The following is a 22,359-nucleotide window of genomic DNA, read 5'->3' as shown; positions in this document are numbered from 1 at the left end:
CAAGAATACAATGATTGCTCTGACCAGGATAAAGCAAGAGCTGATGTTTTCATCCATAAACATATTGATGAATTACTACAGCATGAGTATTTTAATTATGATAACCCATATATGATATGGGAAGATTTGAAAAGCAGATTCGGTCATCTAAGGGAAGTTTTACTTCCTACTTCTAGAGATGAATGGAACAGTCTTAGGTTCCAAGATTTTAAGAGGGTAAATGATTACACCTCTGCTTTATACCGAATTTGCTCAAAGCTAGAATTTTGTGGGTATCCCGTAACAGAGGAAGAAAAGTTAGAGAAAACTTTCTCCACGTTTCATGCATCAAACATAAACTTGCAAACATATTATCGTTTGCAGAATTTTAGGAGATACTCTGATCTAAATGCATTGCTCCTTGTAGCAGAGAAAAATAATGAATTATTGATGAAAAATCATCAATCTCGTCCCACGGGTTCATTAGCAATTACAGAAGCACATGTTGCTCACAAAAGTTCTCATAAAAATTCTGGTCATAAATGGGAACAAAGTCGAGGACGAGGCCGTGGTCATTTTGACAAAAGACATTTTAATGATCGTAAGCTTTCATTCAAATGGAACAATAATTCTTACGGTCGTGGTCGTGGCCGTGGTCGTGGTCGTAACCAGAGAGCCAATAATTATCATGTCCCACACAATACCAATTCCAACCACCAAAATAAATGGAATGAAGCTGGTAGGTCCGAAAACAATGGCACTTCCTGTTTTAGATGTGGAAGTATAAACCACTGGGCAAAGGCTTGTCGCACAGCTCCACATTTGTGTGAACTGTACCAAGCCTCTCTAAAAGGAAAAGAGAAAGAAGTGAACCAAGTTGATAACTTTAATAATATCAATGCTGAGCTGAGCGTTGAAGACTTTGGGGTAGAACTTTGAAACAAAGTTGCTTGACTACTATAATTAGATGTAATTATTAAGTGTGTTCTCATTATCTTTAATTATGTAGTTCCTCTTTCATGTACTACTTGTGTTTCAATTAAATAAAGTTCTTATTAAAATACCATATGTCTTCGTTATACACTTATTTTTTTTTCTTAATATTTTTCAAGATTTAAAATGAAAATCACCGGAGCACAAGATCAAACAAATGAAGAAGATATATGTATAGCGGATAGTGGAGCCACGCATACTATACTTAGATCTAAAAAATATTTTTATAAACTGAAACCAACAAAAGGGATCATCAATACAATATCAGGTCCTACAAACTTGATAGAAGGAGTGGGAAAAGCTAATTTAGCATTACCAAATGGTACAAAGCTCAAAATAGAAAATGCTTTATTTTCCCCAAAATCAACAATAAATTTGTTGAGTTTCAGAAACATATATCATAATGGATATGATACTCAGTCAAGGACTGTTAGTAATGAAAAATATTTGCATATCATAAGCAAAGATCAAATATTGGAAAAATTGCCAATGCTCCATTCTGGTTTGCATTATACATATATAAATGTGCCTCAAGCACATATGGCAGTCAAAGAAAATTGTTGCGATTCTGGTATCATAAACTTATGGCATGACAGATTATGCCATCCAGGATCCACAATGATGAAAAGGATCATTGAAAATACACATGGGCATCCACTGAAAGGTCAAAAGATCCACAAAATAGATAAAATGCCTCAATGTACATCTTGTTCTCTTAGAAAATTAATTACAAGGCCTTCGCCATTAAAAGTCGATAAAGAAACACCAATGTTTCTTGAAAGAATTCAAGGTGACATATGTGGACCAATTCATCCACCATGTGGACCATTTAGATACTTCATGGTCTTAATAGACGCATCCAGCAGATGGTCTAATATCTCTTTATTATCGACTCGTAATGTTGCTTTTGCAAAATTTCTTGCTCAAATTATCAAATTACGTGCACATTTTCCGGATTATACCATTAAAAGAGTAAGGCTTGATAATGCGGGAGAATTTACATCACAGGCTTTTGATGATTATTGCATGTCTGTGGGGATTGTTGTAGAACACCCTGTTGCTCATGTACACACACAAAATGGCTTAGCCGAGTCGTTGATCAAACGCCTACAGCTAATAGCTAGACCATTAATAATGAGGACAAAACTCCCTGTTTCTATTTGGGGTCATGCAATTATGCATGCTGGATCATTAATCCGCGTGAGACCAAGTGCAAATCATAAATACTCTCCCACACAACTTGTTTATGGAAATGAGCCAAATATCTCTCATCTTAGAATTTTTGGTTGTGCTGTGTATGTTCCTATTGCACCACCACAATGCACAAAAATGGGTCCCCAAAGGAGGTTGGGAATATATGTTGGATATGAAACATCTTCCATCATAAGATACCTTGAAACAGGTGATGTATTTACAGCACGTTTTGCTGATTGTCATTTTAACGAGACAATGTTCCCGACATTAGGGGGAGAAATGAAAAAGCAAGAAAGAGATATATCATGGTGTGTGCCATCATTGTTACACCTAGACCCAAGATCAAAACAAAGTGAGACAGAGGTTCAAAAAATAATACATCTACAAGAAATTGCAAATCAGTTACCTGATGCATTTACTGATATAAACAGGGTCACTAAATCTCATATACCAGCTGCTAATGCTCCAGCTCGAGTTGAGATTCCAAGCAAGCAAAACCATAATAATGCAACTCATGAATCTCAAAAACGTTTAAAACGTGGAAGGCCAATCGGTTCAAAGAATAAAAATCCTCGAAAAAGAAAGGGCTTTGAAAAGGATACTGACCCTAAGGAAGGAATGATTGACAAAACCTTCCCTCAGGAAAGAATAAATGATATAACATTTCCTCAGGAAGGAATAAATGATTCCAATAAAGAATTGTCAATCAACTATGGTCAATCACATATAATGTGGGATCGAGATGAAATGGAAAATATTGATGATATATTTTCTTATTCTGTGGCAAGCGATATCATGGAAGAAAATGATGACCCTGAACCAAAATCTATAGATGATTGTAAAAATCGACAAGATTGGAACAAATGGAAAGATGCTATGCAAGCTGAATTAAACTCACTAAACAATCGAAAGGTTTTTGGACCTATTGTCATTACACCAAAGTCAATGAAACCTGTAGGATATAAATGGGTTTTTGTGAGAAAACGAAATGAGAAAAATGAAGTTACAAGATATAAAAAAGACTTGTAGCTCAAGGTTTTTCTCAGAGGCCAGGAATTGACTATGAAGAAACGTATTCTCCTGTTATGGATGCTATTACGTTTAGATATTTAATCAGCTTAGCAGTCTCTAAAAAGTTAGAGATGCGTCTTATGGATATTGTCACAGCTTACTTGTATGGATCATTAGATAGTGACATCTATATGAAAATTCCTGAAGGATTTAAACTCCCCGAAGCAATAAGCTCAAAGCCTAAGGAAATTTATTCCATCAAATTACAAAGATCCTTGTATGGACTGAAACAATCTGGAAGGATGTGGTACAATCGTTTGAGTGATTATTTGATAAGCAAAGGATACACAAATAATCTTATTTGTCCATGTGTCTTCATCAAGAAGACAACATCAGGATATGTGATCATAGCTGTGTATGTTGATGATCTAAATTTAATTGGGACACAAAAAGAAATTAATGAAGCAATTGCTCTTTTAAAGAAAGAATTCGAAATGAAAGATCTTGGAAAAACCAAATATTGTCTTGGTTTACAAATTGAGCATATGCATAATGGGATACTTGTGCATCAGTCAAATTATACTGAGAAACTCTTAAAACGTTTCAATATGGACAAAGCAAATCCTTTAAGCACACCGATGGTTGTTAGATCACTCAATGTTGACAATGATCCATTTCGTCCTTGCGAAGATAATGAAGAGATTCTTGGTCCCGAAGTACCATACCTCAGTGCAATTGGAGCACTTATGTATCTTACTAACTATACAAGACCTGACATTTCTTTTGCAGTTAACTTATTGGCAAGATTCAGTTCATCCCCTACTAAAAGACATTGGAATGGCATTAAACATATTTTTCGGTATCTAAAAGGAACTGCTGATTTAGGTTTATTTTATCCTAACGATTCAAAAGAAGTGTTAGTTGGTTATGCAGATGCAGGTTATTTATCTGATCCCCATAAAGCAAAATCTCAAACTGGATACGTATTTAAGAATGGAGGAACTGCGATTTCATGGCGTTCTCAGAAACAAACACTCATTGCAACATCTTCAAATCATGCTGAAGTCATTGCATTGCATGAAGCTTCAAGAGAATGTGTATGGTTAAGATCTATGTCACGACACATATTGATTTCTTGTGGACTAGAGAAAGATCGAATTCCAACTCCTATCTATGAAGATAATGCAGCTTGTGTCTCACAAATGTAGGAAGGGTATATCAAAAGTGACAGAACAAAGCATATACCACCAAGATACTTTGAGTATACTCGGGACCTTATTAAAGAAAATCAGGTTGAGATGAGATATGTCCAATCCAGCAACAACTCAGCTGATCTTTTCACAAAAGCACTTCCTACAGCAACATTTAGAAAACATGTCCATGATATTGGCATGCGCCATGTACGAACAATGTAACGACCTGCAACTTGAGGGGGAGCTATCTACTGCACTCTTTTTCCCTTAACTAAAGCTTTTTCCCATTGGGTTTTTCTTTAGCAAGGTTTTTAATGAAGTAGTACTTCAAGACCCCGAAGTTTTGAAAAGGTGTCATCCAAGGGGGAGTGTTGTGAAACCACCGACGATTTTACAAGTTGTATAACACCTTTTCACATTTGTCAAAAGTCTTGGCCACATGAACACTCCACATAAGTGTTATGAAAGTGTCGGTAAGACACATCCATGTGATGGATGCCAAATTTTCAATCCCAACTATATGAACATGTCCCCTAAATAGTATTACCTTTTTGTATATATATATCTACCTTTGTAATCTAAGTAGACACCATCAAAATTTACTGAATCATACATTTTCTTATTCTCTTGTTTTGTTATCTTCAAGTTCTCATATTACACTAATAATATTGTTATAGTTAGAGCTAATATTATAACAATATAAATATTATAAACAAATAATATTAAATAACCTCGTAATATTAATATGGGGATAAAATCTAGTATAATAATATACTGTAAACTTGTCACTTCGCACTTTAAAAGTAAAGTGACATTTTCGTCCTTGTGATTTGTCAAATAATGCGAATTTAGTCCAAAAATTTTATTTTTTGCCTATGGACCATCCATGTTTCCCAGTTCTTGTCAATTACATCCAAATTACTAACCCCGTTAAATTTAATCGGTAAGTCAGTGGTAGACATGTCTTTTCTCCATTTCTTTATTATAATATTTATTTAAGTAAACTGCGGTTCTCGTCCCTCTAATTTGTCCAAATCTGCAGTTTTAGTTCAGTAGTTTCAAATTTGCATTTTTCTTCCTTTTGGTTTCATTTCACTTGCAATTAAACCCGAATTCCCTAATATCGTTAAGTCTGGTCGTTAAACCCTTCAGTGTGCCCTTCATGTGAGGGGCAGTTTTGTTCCTTGTTTTTTTTTTCCTTTTTTCCCCAAATGCATCCCAGGCCCTCACGTGAGGGGGCTTACGAATCATGACTGAAGTTTATTTAAGGAGAGAAATGACAAAACTGGTCGTCACGTGAGGGGCACACAAATGGATTAACGACCAAAATTAACGAGGTTAATAAATTCGGGTTTGATTGCAAACCGCGTATTTGGACAAACCACAAGGACGAAAACCGCAGTCCACTAAAATAAGTATTATAATAAAGAAAAAGTGAAAATACATGTCTATCTGTGACTTTACGATTAAATTTAACGGAGTTATTGATTTAAATGTAATTGACAAGAATTAAAAAATACGAAGGATTAACATACCAAAAAAAAAGTTAAAATTTTAAACTAAATTCATTTTATTTGGTCAAAGCACATAAATAAAAATGGCACTTTACTCCACTTTGAAGTTTGAAGTAGTAGTATATGTGCTTTTCCCATTCTAAGTCATTTAACATTACACGTCATCCTATTTTCTCTCCGTATCAATGGCGGAAAAAAATGGCCAGCGTTTCAGTAATCACTAGTTTTCCGTCCAATACATTACCGCCGGCGAAATTAACCACCAGAATTCCCAACTTTCCCGCCAAAGCCACAACAAAATCCAAGCTTATTTTCTCCGCAGGCAAGAAACTCAATTTCAATTTCAGTTTGTGTGCTTCGACCGAAGAGAACTGGGAACCGGTGGCAGTGACGGAGAAAGAACCGGTGGCCGAGCCGACGGAGATTGATGTGTTGAAGAAGCAGCTGGTCGATTCGTTCTACGGAACGAACCGTGGGTTGACCGCCACGAGTGAAACCCGGGCGGAGGTTGTGGAGCTGATCACCCAGCTCGAGGCGAAGAATCCGAATCCCGTGCCGAAAGAGGCGCTTTCGCTGCTCAACGGGAAGTGGATTTTGGCGTAAGTGACTGATAAATAAATGACTAGGCTCGAGCTTGAGTTTTTGCCCTTCTTTTCAAAAGCTTGGGTCCGGCTCATTTAATATTTATTTATTTAATAATTTATATATGTTTTTAATTAGTTATATATATTTTAATTAAAATCTTAATTATTTATTAAATGAGTGAAGCTCGGCTCAAGCACGATTACGTAAAGTGTAACACAAATACGTAAAAGTCCAAAAGAAGTAAAACTTTAAAATAAGTGAGGCTCGACTAGCTTCCCATACAAGGGCTTGAGATCGGCTTGTTTTATCGATAATATTTGTGTTAGCCAAATTAGGGTTTTCGGTATGATATATCAGGTGCCATATTGCTGATCGAGTGTTTGCAATGATTCAAATTTGAAGTTAGATTTTGGAAATTGCAAAGGCGACCTTGAGGAGCTCGTCAAGGCTCGAATCCGACTCGTTTATTATTTGTTAATGATTTAGTTATTTTCTTTATATATTTCTTATAATTTTTATCATATACATATTTATACTTATTTTTTATGTATAGTATAATATACATTAATTAATTACTTTTGTCATAGTTTTATACATAATGATAGTTTTTAATTTAAATATATCAAAACTTGTTCAGGAGTTGTATGTTATAGGTTTATACAATTAATCTTAGATCTTAGATATTCATAGTATACAATAATCTATTTAAATTAGCAAGTAATGGTAGTTGATGTTAGCCTGCCTGTTAGGTAAGTCACTTTAAATTCTATAAAGATTTTCTGTTTGTTATATGCTAGTACCACTTGATGTATGTAATGCGTATATAGGGTAAAGTTAAAATACAAATGACAACAAAAATGAGAATGGTGAGAAGAAATCCAGTCCATTGATCTTATATTTGAATGGCTGAGATTAATTTAATAAACAAAAATTGATGGAAAGAGCATGAAGGTAATAACCCACCTTTGTTGACTTTCTCTCTCCACATGTATGGCACATGCCAATTCCTCCCATCATTTTAAAATGTCCATAAGTTTTTCATACGACATTATTTTTTAAAAAAAAATTCACCATAATAATATGCGTTTTTTTATCTTTAATATGAGTATCATATTGTTATATAAAAATAATAAAAAAAATTAATGAGTTTTTTAATTGTGTTTTTTTGTTGTTCATTTTGTCATTGTGTAATATGTTGTTTCCATTGTGTTTTACGTTTCAAGTCATTGTGTTATATATATTCACCGTTGTGTCTTACGTTTTAGGCCATTGCGTTATACGTATTCACCATTGTGTCATACGTTTTAGGTCATTGTGTTATACGTATTCACCATTGTGTTTTACGTTTCAAGTTATTGTGTAACATGTATTAATCATTGTGTTTTATGTATTAGATAATTTGTTGTTATTTTATCATTATTTTACATATTATTATTACACAATGGTGTTATTAGTATTTAAAAAACATAATGATGAGTTGAAACACAATGACGAAAAAACACAATGACGAAAAAAGACACAATGATAAGCGAAAAGACACAATGGTGTGCGAAAGACACAATGGTGTGCGAAAAAAGACACAATGGTGTGCGAAAAGACACAATGACGAAAAAAGACACAATGATAAGCGAAAAGACACAATGGTGTGCGAAAAGACACAATGGTGTGCGAAAAGACACAATGACGAAAAAAGACACAATTATAAGCGAAAAGACACAATGGTGTGAGATAAGACACAATGGTGTGCGAAAAGACACAATGACGAAAAAAAACGCAATGATAAGCGAAAAAACACAATGGTGTGCGAAAAGACACAATGACGAAAAAAGACACAATGATAAGCGAAAAGATACAATTCTGTGCAAAAAGACACAATAACGTGATTTTTGTTTTAAATTTTATATAACAAAAATCATACGCATATTAAAGATAAAAAAACGTTTGTTATTATGATGAATTTTTTTTTTTAAAATATCATACGAAAAAGTTATAAACGTTCTAAAATGATGGGGGTATTAACATGTGCATTGCATGTGGAGAGAGAAAATGTGTACAATTACCTTTATACCCTTTTTCCTTTGATCCCCACTTGACACATGTCAATTATTTATGACTTCTCACACTTCTCATTTTTATTACCTTTTGTAGAATAACTTGACCCTTTATATATAAATTTGGAAAATGATTGTTACGTGTTACAGACGAAGAAAAGAGCTTGGTAGCTACAGATTCCAACTCATGTGCATTAAATGAAACCAAACTTATACAAAATACATAGGCTTGTTTGAGGCAATTATGCTATGATGTTATCTTTCTTGTTTGTGTGGTCCGAACTTTGTTAATACATGTGCAAATGAGCCCTGAGTCCTAAGGGTGTAAATGAGCTCGAGCTCGGCTCATTTTCACTTACGAGAGCTCTAGCTTGAGGTTTTCTTGTTTAACTCTGTTTATAATGGTCGAGTCAATGTTGATAATGCTCGAGCTTGACTAGTGAGTTGGTTTTTCAAGCTTGAGCTTGACTCAGGCTCGGCTAGGCTCGCTTATGACTTATTAATTAATTTAAATCATTTTTATATATTTTTAATTATAATATTAATATATAACATAATACAGATTATATAGTTATTCTTATGATAAAGTTTATCTATAGTAAGTCTTACTATATAAATATGTATTTAATACATTAAATAGAAAATTGTGCTAATAATAGGCTTGATTAAGCTCGTGAGCCAGCTTGATAAATGAAGCCTAGGCTCGGGATCGGTTATTAAACAAGCTAATGTTAAGTCTCGAGCTCGTTTTGTCTCCGCTAGCTTTAGCTTTTTACAAGCCGATCTCATGTTGCTCACAAGCTGGATATGGCTCGTTTTCACCCCCAGCTAAGAGAGCTCTAGCTCGAGCTTGGCTCATTAATTTATTAATTAAGTTTTATATATAATTATATAGTTAGTTTTTTTTTATCATAAGTATATATATAATAATATTTATTATGTAATTATGTGAACATTATATATTATTTAAATAATTGGCTCGTTTAGGCCAGCGGCCAAGCATAATTAAATGAGCTTCTCTTAGGACTGACCTCATGCTAGGGTTTGTTTATGCTCGGTAAATTTGAACTTTTAGGGAGTTGATTTGGTTGTCATTCATAGTTTCTAGTGCTTCGTCAGTTTATTATGAAAAACGAGGAGACAAAAATTAAATAATTAAATATGTAACCAGATTTTGATACATGTTTTGTGTTACTACAGTTATACATCTTTCCTAGGTTTGTACCCTTTGCTGTCAAGGGGATTGCCAGTGGTGAAGGTTGAAGAAATATCACAAACCATTGACTCTGAAAATTTCGCAGTCCAAAACTGTGTCGTTTTCTCTGGACTCGGGTCCACAACCGCAATTACTACAAACGCCAAGTTTAAAGTCAGAAGTCCTAAGCGCGTGCAGGTGGGTCCACAAATGCTTATATTTTATCTTAAACAGGTCAAATAAAATATTTTATTTAAGGATAAAATAGACCCAGGAGTCAAACGGGTCAAAAGTTGCTTAACATGTATATCTCATAAGCTTAGGGGTGTTCATCGTATCGGTTTATTCGATTCGTTTAGTCGGTTTTGAATTTTTTTGGCCCTAACCGGCAGTGAACCGGCCTGGATTAGAAATATGTCTAATCGAATTCAACCGATCATTTCGGTTTATTTGGTTTGGTTATCTGATTTAACTTGTATTCTATTAAATTCGGTTCGATTATCCGAGTAAACAAGATTTTTGGAACTGATAACCGAGTTTACCATTCTGATACAGTTAGCAACTGAATAGAAAACCGAATTCTCATTTATATAATTTACAACACGGTTATGATACGGTTTGGTTTTCGGGTTTTTCCAGTTTTAGGTCTCTTTTCCCACCATTGCATAAGCCTCTTAAAACACTTTCTGTAATCAAATTAACACATTAAGAGTTTGTTTGGTATGGGGTAATGGAATGGGCTTTGGAATGGAATGAGCGAAGGAATGGAATGGACAAGGTAATGGAATGATTCATTACCATTCCATTGACATGTTTGGTTACCATGCACGTGGGAATAAAATGAATTATTAGTTTTTTTATTTTTTGGTAAGCTAGAAAAAACCGGAATAAAATAAAAATGGTAGTGAGTGGTAGTGGGATGGTGGTGGTGGGCGGGAACCGGGAACCAACCAAACACATCTTTTTTCATTCCATCGTAATGGTTCATTCCATTTCGCCTCTCATTCATGCATACCAAATGCCACCTAACTTTCAATTTAAAAAAAGGAGAAAATCATAAATAGCAATCTAATTTCTATATCTATCTATCTATAACATATATTAACGAAACCTTTAAAAGTTATCTGGTTGTTCCCTACATTGTCTCAAGCCACCAGATTGCTTTATTTGTAAATGGAGGCTTCTCATGCATTTCCGAATTCACGGCTATGGGTCTCACCAAACCCATACATTCCTTTAACGGGTTATAACATCTCATTAAATTAAAAATTAATCTAACCAAATATTTGATATGAAATATATAAAATAGGGATATATTAAAAATTAATATATGATTTCTTTGAAATATATATATATATACACACACACTAGGTTTTATCCCCCGTATTACGGGCTGTGTTTCTTTTTCGTGTCTAATATTTATATTTTTTTTGGATTTTAATTTTATTTATTGTAAGAAAGTTAATAATTTACTTAGGTTTAATGATTAAAGGGTTTCACAAATAAATGATATGTTATAACCCGTTTAAAAGCTATGGGTTTGGTGAGACCCATGACCCGTTTATTATTTTTTTACTACAAAATTGTTTCATTATATAAATAATATATTTTTCTTAAAAAAGTTGGATATTAATTTTTAGTATATCACTATTTTATAGGATTTTTCATATTAAATATCTGGTGAGATTAATTTTTAATATAATGAGATGTTATAACCCTTTCAAGGTTATCTGGGTTTGGTGAGACCTATACACGTGAATTCGGGTCAAATGCATAAGAAGTCTTTATTTACAAATAAACCCATAAAGACTTCTTAGATCTATAGTTTTTCTTTTCTTTTCTTTTTTTTTTCTTTCATTTTCCTATTTTTTTGCATTCAACATGTATTGTAATTTATTTACATCATCATATGTTGTTTTAGATTATTCGTTTATAATATTTATATATTTTTTGAGTTTTAATTTTATTTATTGTAAGGAAATTAATAATATACTTAGGATTTGATGATAAAATGTTTCATAAATAAATGAGATGTTATATAGGTTTAAAAGCTATATGGGTTTAGTGAGACTAATGACCTGTTTATTTTTTTAACTGTAAAATTGTTGTTTATTAATTATAAATAATATATTTTAAAAAATGAATATTAATTTTTAGTATATCACTATTTTATAGGATTTTCATAACAAATATTTGATAATAGTAATTTTTAATTTAATGAGATGTTATAACCCGTGTAAGGAATGTATGGGTTTGGTGAGACCCATAGCCGTGAATTCGGGTTAAATGCATGAAAAGTCTTCATTTAAGAATAAAGCAATCTGATGGCTTTATAGAATTGAGGGAGCTTTCGTTTATACATATTTAAAATATTATTTATTATTAAAAAACAATTTTATAGTAAAAAAATAAGCGGGTCATGGGTCTCACTAAACCCAAATAGTTTTTAAACCGGGTTATAACATCTCATTTATTTGTGAAACCCTTTATCATCAAATACTAAGTATTTTATTAACTTATATACAATAAATAAAATTAAAACCCAAAAATAAATAAATATTATAAACATAAAATGTAAAACAACTCGCGTAATACGGGGGATTATAAACATATAATGTAAAACAACCCCGGTCAACCTAATTTCAATATATTTCCAATAAAGGCAAACATATCTTTTTTGTAACTATAATAAGCACTCAACTTTCAATATTGTTTCATTACGGTGAAACCTTTTCTATCTGTTTTATTTCACTGATCTGAATGAAACAATTATGATCACTTTATTTTTAAAAAGAATAATCAGGAAACTAAAACCAAGTTTCACATCTATTCCGTTTGTGTAACCTAATTATACCATTTAATAAAAAAAAAACTCGAAATTGTTGTTTGAATGGCAGATAAAGTTCGATGAAGGGATCATTGGGACACCGCAATTAACCGACTCGATTGTGTTACTCGAAAACGTTGAAGTTTTAGGACAAAAAGTTGATTTGTCTCCTTTCAAAGGCTTGATCACATCAGTTCAAGACACGGCTTCAAATGTCGCAAAGACCATTTCCAACCAAGCGCCATTGAAGTTCTCCATCTCACAAGCGAATGCAGAATCATGGCTATTAACAACCTTCCATGATGAAGAACTTCGGATCTCGAGGGGCGATGGTGGTAGTGTCTTTGTTCTCCTTAAAGAAGGCTCCCCCTTCTTTTACCTTAATCTGTCTATCCTGATCTTCTAAGTGTTGGAACTCATAAATAAAATCTATGTTTTATATTATATGTAAATGTAAATCTCATATAAAACTATTAAAAAGTTGAAAGTGAATAACAATATAGGTTTTGAGTGTTTAAAAGGGTGATATTATTAGATGAGTACTTTGTTAAAAGGGTGATATTATTAGAGCATTCACATCTCATCTCCTAAATTTATGTGAGGAGAGTATGTAAATTATAGGGTGAGGTTTTGAGTGGTTGTGAGTGTAAATTATAGGGTGGAGAGAAAAATGTAGTGATTTTTTGTAAATTTGAGGAAACATTTGGGGAACATTGTTTGCCCCTATTTATTTTTTAATATTTGTTGGATTGGTTGTGAGTAGAGGAGAGAGAAAACTGTACTGATAAATGTATAAAAAATATTATTTAATTGAACAGGAGAGAGAAATGTAGTGTTTTTTAGTGTAATTATAGAGATAAAGATGAGGAATGAGATGAGAATGCTCTTAAATGAGTACTCTCCGTGGTCGATTTATGACTATTTTTGCGTGTGCTATCATGTTTCAATATTCAAATGTCTATTAATTTGATTTACAGATTTTCAGAGCACTCATCCAAATTTGGTACTAGAAGTTAGAATGTGACCGGTGACCAAAAACACTCTCCCGTTGAACCTTGTAAGATGTGGTTGGTATAGCTTCCATTTCTTTGTATATATGATCTTTGCATCTTTCACTTTGATGGTGATGAAAGCTGAAAATACAATACACATATGCCAACTTCATCGTTTATTCTTTCGCATAATTTTTTATACTGCTTTTATGGTATCAGAGCAGTAGTCACTCGACCCAAATACAATTTTAAGATTACGAAATCAAGAAACAGGTTGGCGTTGATCAAGAATTTACTAAGCAACTTGTGACATGTTAATGAGAAGTTTAATATTAAAATTTTAAGATCTTGAGAATAAATTCAAGTAGCCAATGTTGACAAGTATATCATTTCAACTTTCTTTCAAATCCAACAATTACAGAAGATCATGAGAAGAAGGTGACACTCATATTTATTATTTAAGTTAGGGGTATTAGCTGGAGTAGCTTCTCCATCTCAAGTTATTCCCATCATAAAATCCTCATTTCAAAAACCTTATAGAACAACTACTACTATAAAAATTATTAAAAGAATATTTTATACATACGAAAATTGTTTGAAGTACCTGAAAACCGAAATATCTGAAAAAATATTCCAAATATCCAAAAATGATCCGATACCTGAAATATTAAAATTTTTTAAAATTCTATCCTCATCTAAAAACTCAGATATCTAAATTTTAAGGTATTTCGAGTTCAAAGTTTTGAATAATCTAGTTTGGTTTTGAATTTTTATTTTTATTTTCACATGCCTACTCAAACTTGCAATGGTTGATGAAGTGCCTTTTTATTTAGCGTGTTAAGTTTAGTGGTGTAAGCGAGTCAAGATGAGCTCGAGCTAGATCATGCTCAAGATTGACTCGTTTAATTTACATAGAGCTTGAGCTGGGCTCGTTTCGATCTCAATTTTTAAAGCTCATGCTCGGCTCGTGTACTATTGCTTTAATAATTTTATATATTTATATAATTATTTTATATAAATTTTTAAGTTATAGTACCATATATTATTTAGTTATTTTTTTCATAATATTAATAGATTAACTAATAATTATTAAATACATATACATATATATTAAAAATTATATTAATGACATGCTCATTTATGTGTGTGAGCCGGATTGAGCTCGATAATTGAAGCTCTGGTCCGGGATCGTTTATTAAGCGAGCTTACTTTTAGGCTCGAGCTCGGGATCAGGCTTGTTTAAGCTCAGCTTGATCGAGCTTTTTCACAAACCGATTTCAAGTAGCTCGCGAGCAGCTCGACTCGTTTGCTCCCGTGGTTAGTGTTGGTGCACGGTTGTGCGTCTCGATCTTTGTGTAATATATTTTGGGATTAGAATAATGTATAAAAGAGTATTTTGGTAATTCTGTGTGCACATTCGCTATTTGTAAGGCAAATTCGTTAGAGTAGTCAATAACGAATGTGTCCCCGTGTTATTAGTACTCATTCATTAGGAATGTTAACGAATGGGACTAACATACATGCTTATTCGTTATGTTAGCGAATAGAGTTAATATAATGATAGCGAATGAGGCTCATTCGTTAGGGCAAGTCTAGCGAATGAGCTCATCGTCTGTATATACTTTGTAAGTTTATTTCTAATTAATCGATTATCAGTTATTCTAATCACATAATGTTATGATGTCCAAATTCTTTTTCAACACACACACTTACACACAGTTAAAGTAAACCTATAATCCTAATCGTATTATCATATCAAAGACTAGATCCGTATTTTATAAGTTCAGATCAGGTTCTCTCTAGTGGTATCAAAGCCTAGGGGTGTTCAAAAAAACCGTATCCGAATCCGTATCCATATCCGAATTATCCAATAAACCGTATCCGAACTATCCGAAATTTCATATATCCGAAAATTCGAATATCCGATCCCCGGATATCCGAAAAGTCGGATTCGGATAACGCTTTTTGGATTTTTCGGATAGTTCGGATCAGATCTAATGAAACATATGCAAAACAACAATAATTTCTAATCTCATTCCAGTTTTCTACGCCACTTCCCTTCTATTCTGATCTCCTAACCCTAATATCCAATTCTCCATCTCTGCTCTCTATTTGAGGAATCAACCACCTCCCTCTCCAGTTCTCCACTCCACGGACATCATCTACTCGTCCTTCACTGCCTCCGCTCTCCAGCTCTTGTCTCATGTCTTCCAGGCATCGCTCGTCACCACCACCTCTACGGCTCCACCACCATTTATTCATTCTCCATCTCGATAACAGGTTATGTATTTTGAACAATGGATTGTGTGTTTTTTGCTTGTTTGTTTGTATTTTGAACAATTTGTGTTTAATTTGTTTGATTGAAAAACTTGGATTCTTGAGATGTTGTTTGTAAGTTTATTTATAAAACAATTTATTTTTATTTCAGATTTTCGCATATCCGAATCACTATCCGATCGGATATCCGAACTTTGGATATGAAATTTCGGATACGGATTTGGATAGTGAAATCTACTATCCGAAAAGTTTGGATATCCGAAACTCCGGATATCCGGCTTTGAACACCCTTATTAGAGCCTATGTCATATTGAAATACGATTTTGATTCGTGTTCGTCTCAGTTGTTTCATCAGTTGACTGTTAATTGTATCTAATTGTATTGAAATTGAATGTTAGACTGATAATAGTATAAAATCGATTAATTAGTTATTGTAATCATTATATCTGACTATGAGTTGATCGTTCATGATGTTGATTTGAACATTTGTTAGAGTTTAATTGTATTAATTCATAGTGTATCAGTGTAACCAGTTTGAGCGGGAACAGGTTCGAGTTTAATTGAGATTTTGGTCAAATTGGACTGGAATTCGTTTGTGTTTGATGTTTGGATTGGTCTGAGGTGGTTCGGAATTGAGTTACGAGTTGATTAATTGGTAGAACGTGTGATTTGGTAAAGGTTTGAACGAGTTTGGATTGATTTGGTGTTGTTTGGAATTGCTTTGGATCTGGAAAAGTTTGAAGATATGAGTGTTCATTCGTTAATTTCTTGAGCTCATTCGTTCTTTTCATATACTCATTCATTAGACGATTGTAACTGTTTCTACAAATGTATAACAACCTATTCGATAAAAGTTTTTCATTCGTTCATTTAATCCTTCATTCGCTACACACACTTATCTGTTATTGCTCATCCATTTGAACAATATCATTCATTATCTCATTCGTATACTCCTTCATTCGTGTGAACAATCTCATTCATGTAATTGTTCATTCGTTACCTATAAACATCACATTCGTTACTAATGTATTCTCATTCATTACCTTACATTCAACTTTCACAAATTGTCAGTTTATACCCTAAACTTTCAAATTTAACAGTGTTAACCCTTAATCTTTCAAAATGGCAAACTTTTACACTCTTGCTTCCCAGAATGCACTAATGCAACAAATGTTGAACTTGGATTCAGAGGTCGATCAAATAAATTGAAAAATAACCATTGCTTGTGCCTTTTCATATATGTTGCAAATTAATAAACTAACAAATAAACTCATTTAGAATGGCAAATTAAAATGAGGCTTAGGTTAAGTGTGTTATTCTCAAACTGGGATTTGTTATTCCCGAGGACATGGTTATCATGCGATCACCTCAATCAAATGATATTTATGTTCTTGACATGGTGTCTAAAGTATTATCTTCTTCAACTACAATGTTTTTCGTCTCAAAAGAAATTGAGAAGGACATGATCTTATGGCACAAAAGGATGGGTCACATTCATGTTCGTTAAATGAATCATTTGACTGCAAATGATTTATTGGAAGGTGTTTCACTGAAGAATTTCAAGATGACCGATCATTGTGTTTCTTGTAAGATAGGCAAACAGAAGAAGTAATCACACCCTTTGTAGCAGATCACTTAAATTGATACTCCCCTGGAACGACTTCATATGGATTAATTTGGTCCAGTGAATTGCTCGAGTATTGCTGGGGATCTTTATTGTTTAGTTGTTACTGACGACTATACGATATTTTCTTGGGTGTAATTTATGAGCTTAAAGGATCAGAAACCAGTTCTTATTCAGAATTGATCACTAAGGTCGAATAACTTTAAAAACATAAAGTGAGACGAATTTGAAGTGATAATGGCACGAAGTTCAAGTATAGCATAGCTGAATTTTTAGTATTCAAAAGGGAATTCACCATGAATACAGTGCTCTGTATGTGTCACAGCAGAATGGTGTAGTTGAGAGAAAGAATAGAACATTGATTGAAGTGGCTTGAACGATGTTGGCGGATTCTAAGCTTCCCGTTCAATTCTAGAACGAGACTGCGAATACCGCTTGCTATACATTGAATCGTGTTCTAACGGTTAACAAGTTCAAGAAGACAAGTTATGAGCTTCTTAATAACCGTAAGCCAAACCTTCAATTTCTCAAACCATTTGGGTGTCCATGCACCATGCTTAAACGTGAGGCGGGTAAATTTGAAGAGAAAGCGATTGATGGTTACTTGTTGGGTACATATCACCCAAGAAATGGGTATTTAACTTCTCTTCTGTGTGTGTAAAGGAATGATATCATGTTAATTGTCAACGATACACTAAACCACCTGCTGGCAAGAGACCTGATTTGATGTTCGATTATGAAGAATTTTTTAATTCATTAACTCCTTCGATTGATGAGAAATCGTGTACTGATTGATAACGAGTAACTATATTACGGATCTTGTCTTCAATATGATCTGCAATTAGCAATAGGATTAACTGTGTGCACTGTGTGTGTGTTGAGAAAGAAATTGGACAGAGTAACAGTACACAAAGTATAATAATAAACTGATAAGTATTTCATTACTAAACAGGTTATTTATAGGAGATGAACTCATTCATTTTACAAGCCATAACGAATGAGCTTCATTCGCTACCATACGTTAACTCCTATACGTTATACTAACGAATAAGCACATTCGTTGTTCACATTTGTTAACATGTTTAACGAATGAACATGAATAAACATAGGGGCACACATTCGTTATTAGCTACTCTAATGAATGTGTCTTGCATTAGCGAATGTGCCTTACAATTACCCAAATACCCCTATACTTTATATAAATGACCAAATACATTAAATAAAGACTAGGACACATAAATGTGTACCAACAACTCCCCCTCATCTCGTGCTCTTTATTTTCATGGCTTGAACATCCTGGTCTTCCAATCCGCACAACTATGAATCCCGAACGCATGACAAACACGAATCATACGTTGGAATTGAATAGCCAATTTATTATCTCTGACATTTTTCCACCACATACAATTCTTGTACAGAACCTCGTTGTTAGACTCAGATAAGTTAACCAACCACATTGGGATCAATTTCATCAATGTACTTACGTGTTGGCACTTGCGGCTTGATGTACTTGAATCCATACTTTACCTCATGTAATAAATGCCTATAGAACCAATCCACCATCTGGTTTTTCACCATGATTGATGAATGGTCTATTAGCCAATGTATGCACATCCCACCACGGAAATGAAAGAACATCGACAATACGTTGATAGTATTGGATGGCGTGCTCCCATTTAATTATGCAAACTTTCAGCTCCGAGTCGTATAACCATGAGATAATATCACATTTAAAAGTCTTCGAAGCAACAAACTTCTTCATCTGATAAGTTGTGGCACGAGCTTTCAACTGCTTATCATCTTCTCACTCAACATACCTTAATACTTCATTGATTTTGTTCATCCTCGACTTATTGTGCAGGAACAACTTATCATCAGAAGTTCTTTTATCGGCATCAGTAGCTTTACTCTTACTTTTTTCCTTCTCTTTTTCTTTATTTGGACGCTCTTCGGCTACTTGATAATGCTCAATAGTGAAAAACAAAATTCCTTCATCAATATTCGTACGTGTGTACAAATCAGGATATTCCTCACCTGCCACGTGTTCAACCTCCATATCATCATAATTAAACGACGTGTTCCCAGTTGGAACAGTCATATCAAACCTGACTCCTTCATCATCCACAATCTCAACATCATCTTATTTCTCTAACTCATCAACAACTTCCTCATTCAACCCTAGAAGCAAGGAAATTTGTTCTTTTGTTAACCAATGGTCAACAAATTCACGTTCTTCTATATCGTTCGCGTTCGCTATTCTCATCACAACTCCTTTTTCAAAATCCATAAATAAAATAATATTCTCTTTGATCAAGTCAATAGGATGCACGTTAGTGGTATCATGATAAGGTAAGCTTTGTTGTATTGAGACTTCAACAAATCACCTTTATACTTCAATCTCCCAAACAAACCTCTGATTAAGTCTTTCTCGAACTCAAAATTATCATCATCAGTGTCTTGGAACTGCAATACTTTACGAATCAACGACACGTCTGTCACGGTATTCTTTTTTTCAACCGTTGCTTCAATATGGTTCTCATATGGAACGTATCTTGCAGTGTTCCAGAAGGATCCGATGATGCTAAAGTAGATAGGTGCATCAGCAGAAATAACATAGTGAATCCGTGTAAGTTTGAGAAATGCAATGATATTTCCAAACATTTCACGTCCAAAGAAGTCAGCGGTCAAGAACACACATATGTTGTGCTTCTTATCGTAAGGCAACTCGATGACTTGAACCTCCTCTACTAGTTGAACAACTGGCTGCTCTTGTTCAGGAGCATCAACGTTCATATCTTCGACTATAAATGTAAAAACCGAACATGTTAATGGCATATTATACTTTAAACTTCTAAACAAAAAGTTCACACTTGGTAAAAATTTTGATTATGATAAAATTTTCTTCTCATTAGCTAAATTTTAACGAATATGTTGTTCATTCGTTAAAAAATCAATAAAGAATGCCCTCATTCGTTAAATAAATTTAAACGGATGAACACATTTGTGAACCAATTAAGTCTCATTCGTTAGAGAAACTAACGAATGAATCTTATTCTTTAAACATCACAACGAATTTGTGCATTCGTTATCAATAACAAAAATGAAGAATTCCTTTAAAACTGAATATAAATGAATACCAACGAATGGTTTCTTTGACCCAAATTAGTCAAAAGTTAAAACTAACATGAAAAATGAAAAGTCAACATGCAATTTGAATTTTAAAATCCTTCAAAACACCATGTTTTTATATATTGTATCAATACCATAGATATAATATCGATAACAAAACCTATACATTAAGATTGGTTTTAATTGCAGTATTTGTTGTGTTGTAAAACACACCTATTTTCCGCACCTTTTTATCATCTTCTCAGTGCTTAATTATATAATAATTGATGATTTTAACTCGTTTTAACATGATCTTACAAAGCTTAATACTTGGTGTAGGTTATGAGTTTTACAAGAGAAAAAGTATGGGTTTTGGAAGAGAAAAGAGGCCTTTTTGATCAATTGTGAAGACTAAGACTCAAGGCCCGACCCAAGCCCACAAGATCAAAGCCTTACATGATATTATATAAGATTATTAAAAAAAAACCCTAAGCAGCCAAAAATCCCGAAATCAACACCCCCCTTCACAAAGAAAATTCCTTTTTTGCAATTGGCAGCCAAGAAAGAAAGAAAAAAGTTGTGTGGAAGCTTGGTGGCGGCTAGAAGAAGAAGAATAACATCAAGGGAGGCTTGGTACAGCAGCTAGGGTTGATCTTCATCAATAATCTCAGCCCTAATCTTAAGTATAACTCTTATAAATTTTGTGTTCTTGTTCAAGGTTCATACTTGTTGAATTGATCTTTAAACTTGAGTTGTTTTGCAATTGAATTGAAGATTGGATTGTGTATGATCTTGATAGATTGTTGAATGATTAATATGATGTTTATGATGATTAACATGGTGTTTATTAAGAGTTATAGCTGCTGTCCAAAAATAATATTAGGCTAAACCTGTTAGTTCTACCTAGGTTTGATGAATATTGTTAGGTTTTAGTAAGTAATATGGATTGTTTGATCATCATGACTTGATTTGTTTATGAAAGTTTGGGTTAATATTGAATTAGGTTGTGTTTATTGGCTATGATTTTGTTAATTATGCTAATATACCCCTTGCTTTGATTGATTGAATCGGTTTTGATTGATTTTAGCTTGTTTGAACTCTTTACTTTTTGTTTAGAGATTATTTGCGGGGTGATCAACCGTATGGTTTAAGTGGGTATGTTAATTAGTTAAATTCAGCGGGTAGGCACCTTCTTAGAGACCGAGAGGTGATAGGAAGTAAGGTCGTCTCATAGCTTTTACGTGTTAGGATTAGGATCGCGCGAGAGCGGGTTCGGTTCTTGTCGGGTTCTGGTTTGTGAGCGATTAGTTGATCTAGATTAAGTTAAATCAAATGGTTCCTCTATCCTTGGTTGCGTAGTATTCGTTTCCATTAGGGTCGTGTGTCCGTGAGACCGAGAGGAGAGTCGACATTAGAACACTTTAGCAATTCGTTTCCCAGTTTGTTCTTAAAATCAACTAAGTGTAAGTTAGGGTTGTTAGTGAGACCGAGAGGTGATCTAGCTTTCTTGAGTGAACCTTAGTTGTGTCATTCTTAGATACCAGTGTCGTGAGATTATTCAATCCATTAGCTTGTTAAACCTTCAATAGGATTCTTACCTAGGTAGACGTTTTCTCCAATTGCAGTTAAGTCTCAAAGTTTCGCTAAGTCTCTTTAAGTTTAGTCTTTTAATTTAGTTAAAGGAAGTTAGGTCAAGTAGTTTAATAATTAAAAATCAATTTAAAAAAATATTATTCTTAGGAAGGTCTTTTCTAGGGTTACTGATCATAGACGTTTCACCAAGTCACCCCAACTTAACTTAAACCTTGAAATCAGT

The 22,359-nt window shown here is 33.6% G+C and overlaps 1 protein-coding gene across 1 annotated transcript; it reads left to right on the top strand.

Moving 5' to 3' along the window:
• The first annotated feature begins 6,082 nt into the window (after positions 1–6,082).
• On the top strand, positions 6,083–12,948 carry LOC143554858 (light-induced protein, chloroplastic-like). The gene is made up of 3 exons (XM_077044532.1): positions 6,083–6,483; positions 9,721–9,913; positions 12,613–12,948. Exons 1-3 carry the CDS (start codon positions 6,083–6,085, stop codon positions 12,946–12,948), a joined length of 930 nt encoding a protein of 309 aa, XP_076900647.1.
• Positions 12,949–22,359: the final 9,411 nt, after the last annotated feature.

Source organism: Bidens hawaiensis, unplaced genomic scaffold (genome assembly GCF_021521415.1).
Source record: "Bidens hawaiensis isolate Kalapana, Puna unplaced genomic scaffold, B.hawaiensis_p1.1 tig00017860_1, whole genome shotgun sequence".
In the NCBI taxonomy this organism is placed as follows: domain Eukaryota; kingdom Viridiplantae; phylum Streptophyta; class Magnoliopsida; order Asterales; family Asteraceae; genus Bidens; species Bidens hawaiensis.
Note: the sequence above shows the minus strand (reverse complement) of the source record. Positions and strands in the feature narration are given on the sequence as shown.

Bases quoted from the DNA above. Each gene is read 5' to 3' on its own strand.
- LOC143554858 (XM_077044532.1), top strand. From the start codon at position 6,083: ATGGCCAGCGTTTCAGTAATCACTAGTTTTCCGTCCAATACATTACCG. The intron at 6,484-9,720 runs GTAAGTGACTGA...GTGTTACTACAG, and splicing joins AACGGGAAGTGGATTTTGGC to TTATACATCTTTCCTAGGTT. The intron at 9,914-12,612 runs GTGGGTCCACAA...TTTGAATGGCAG, and splicing joins GAAGTCCTAAGCGCGTGCAG to ATAAAGTTCGATGAAGGGAT.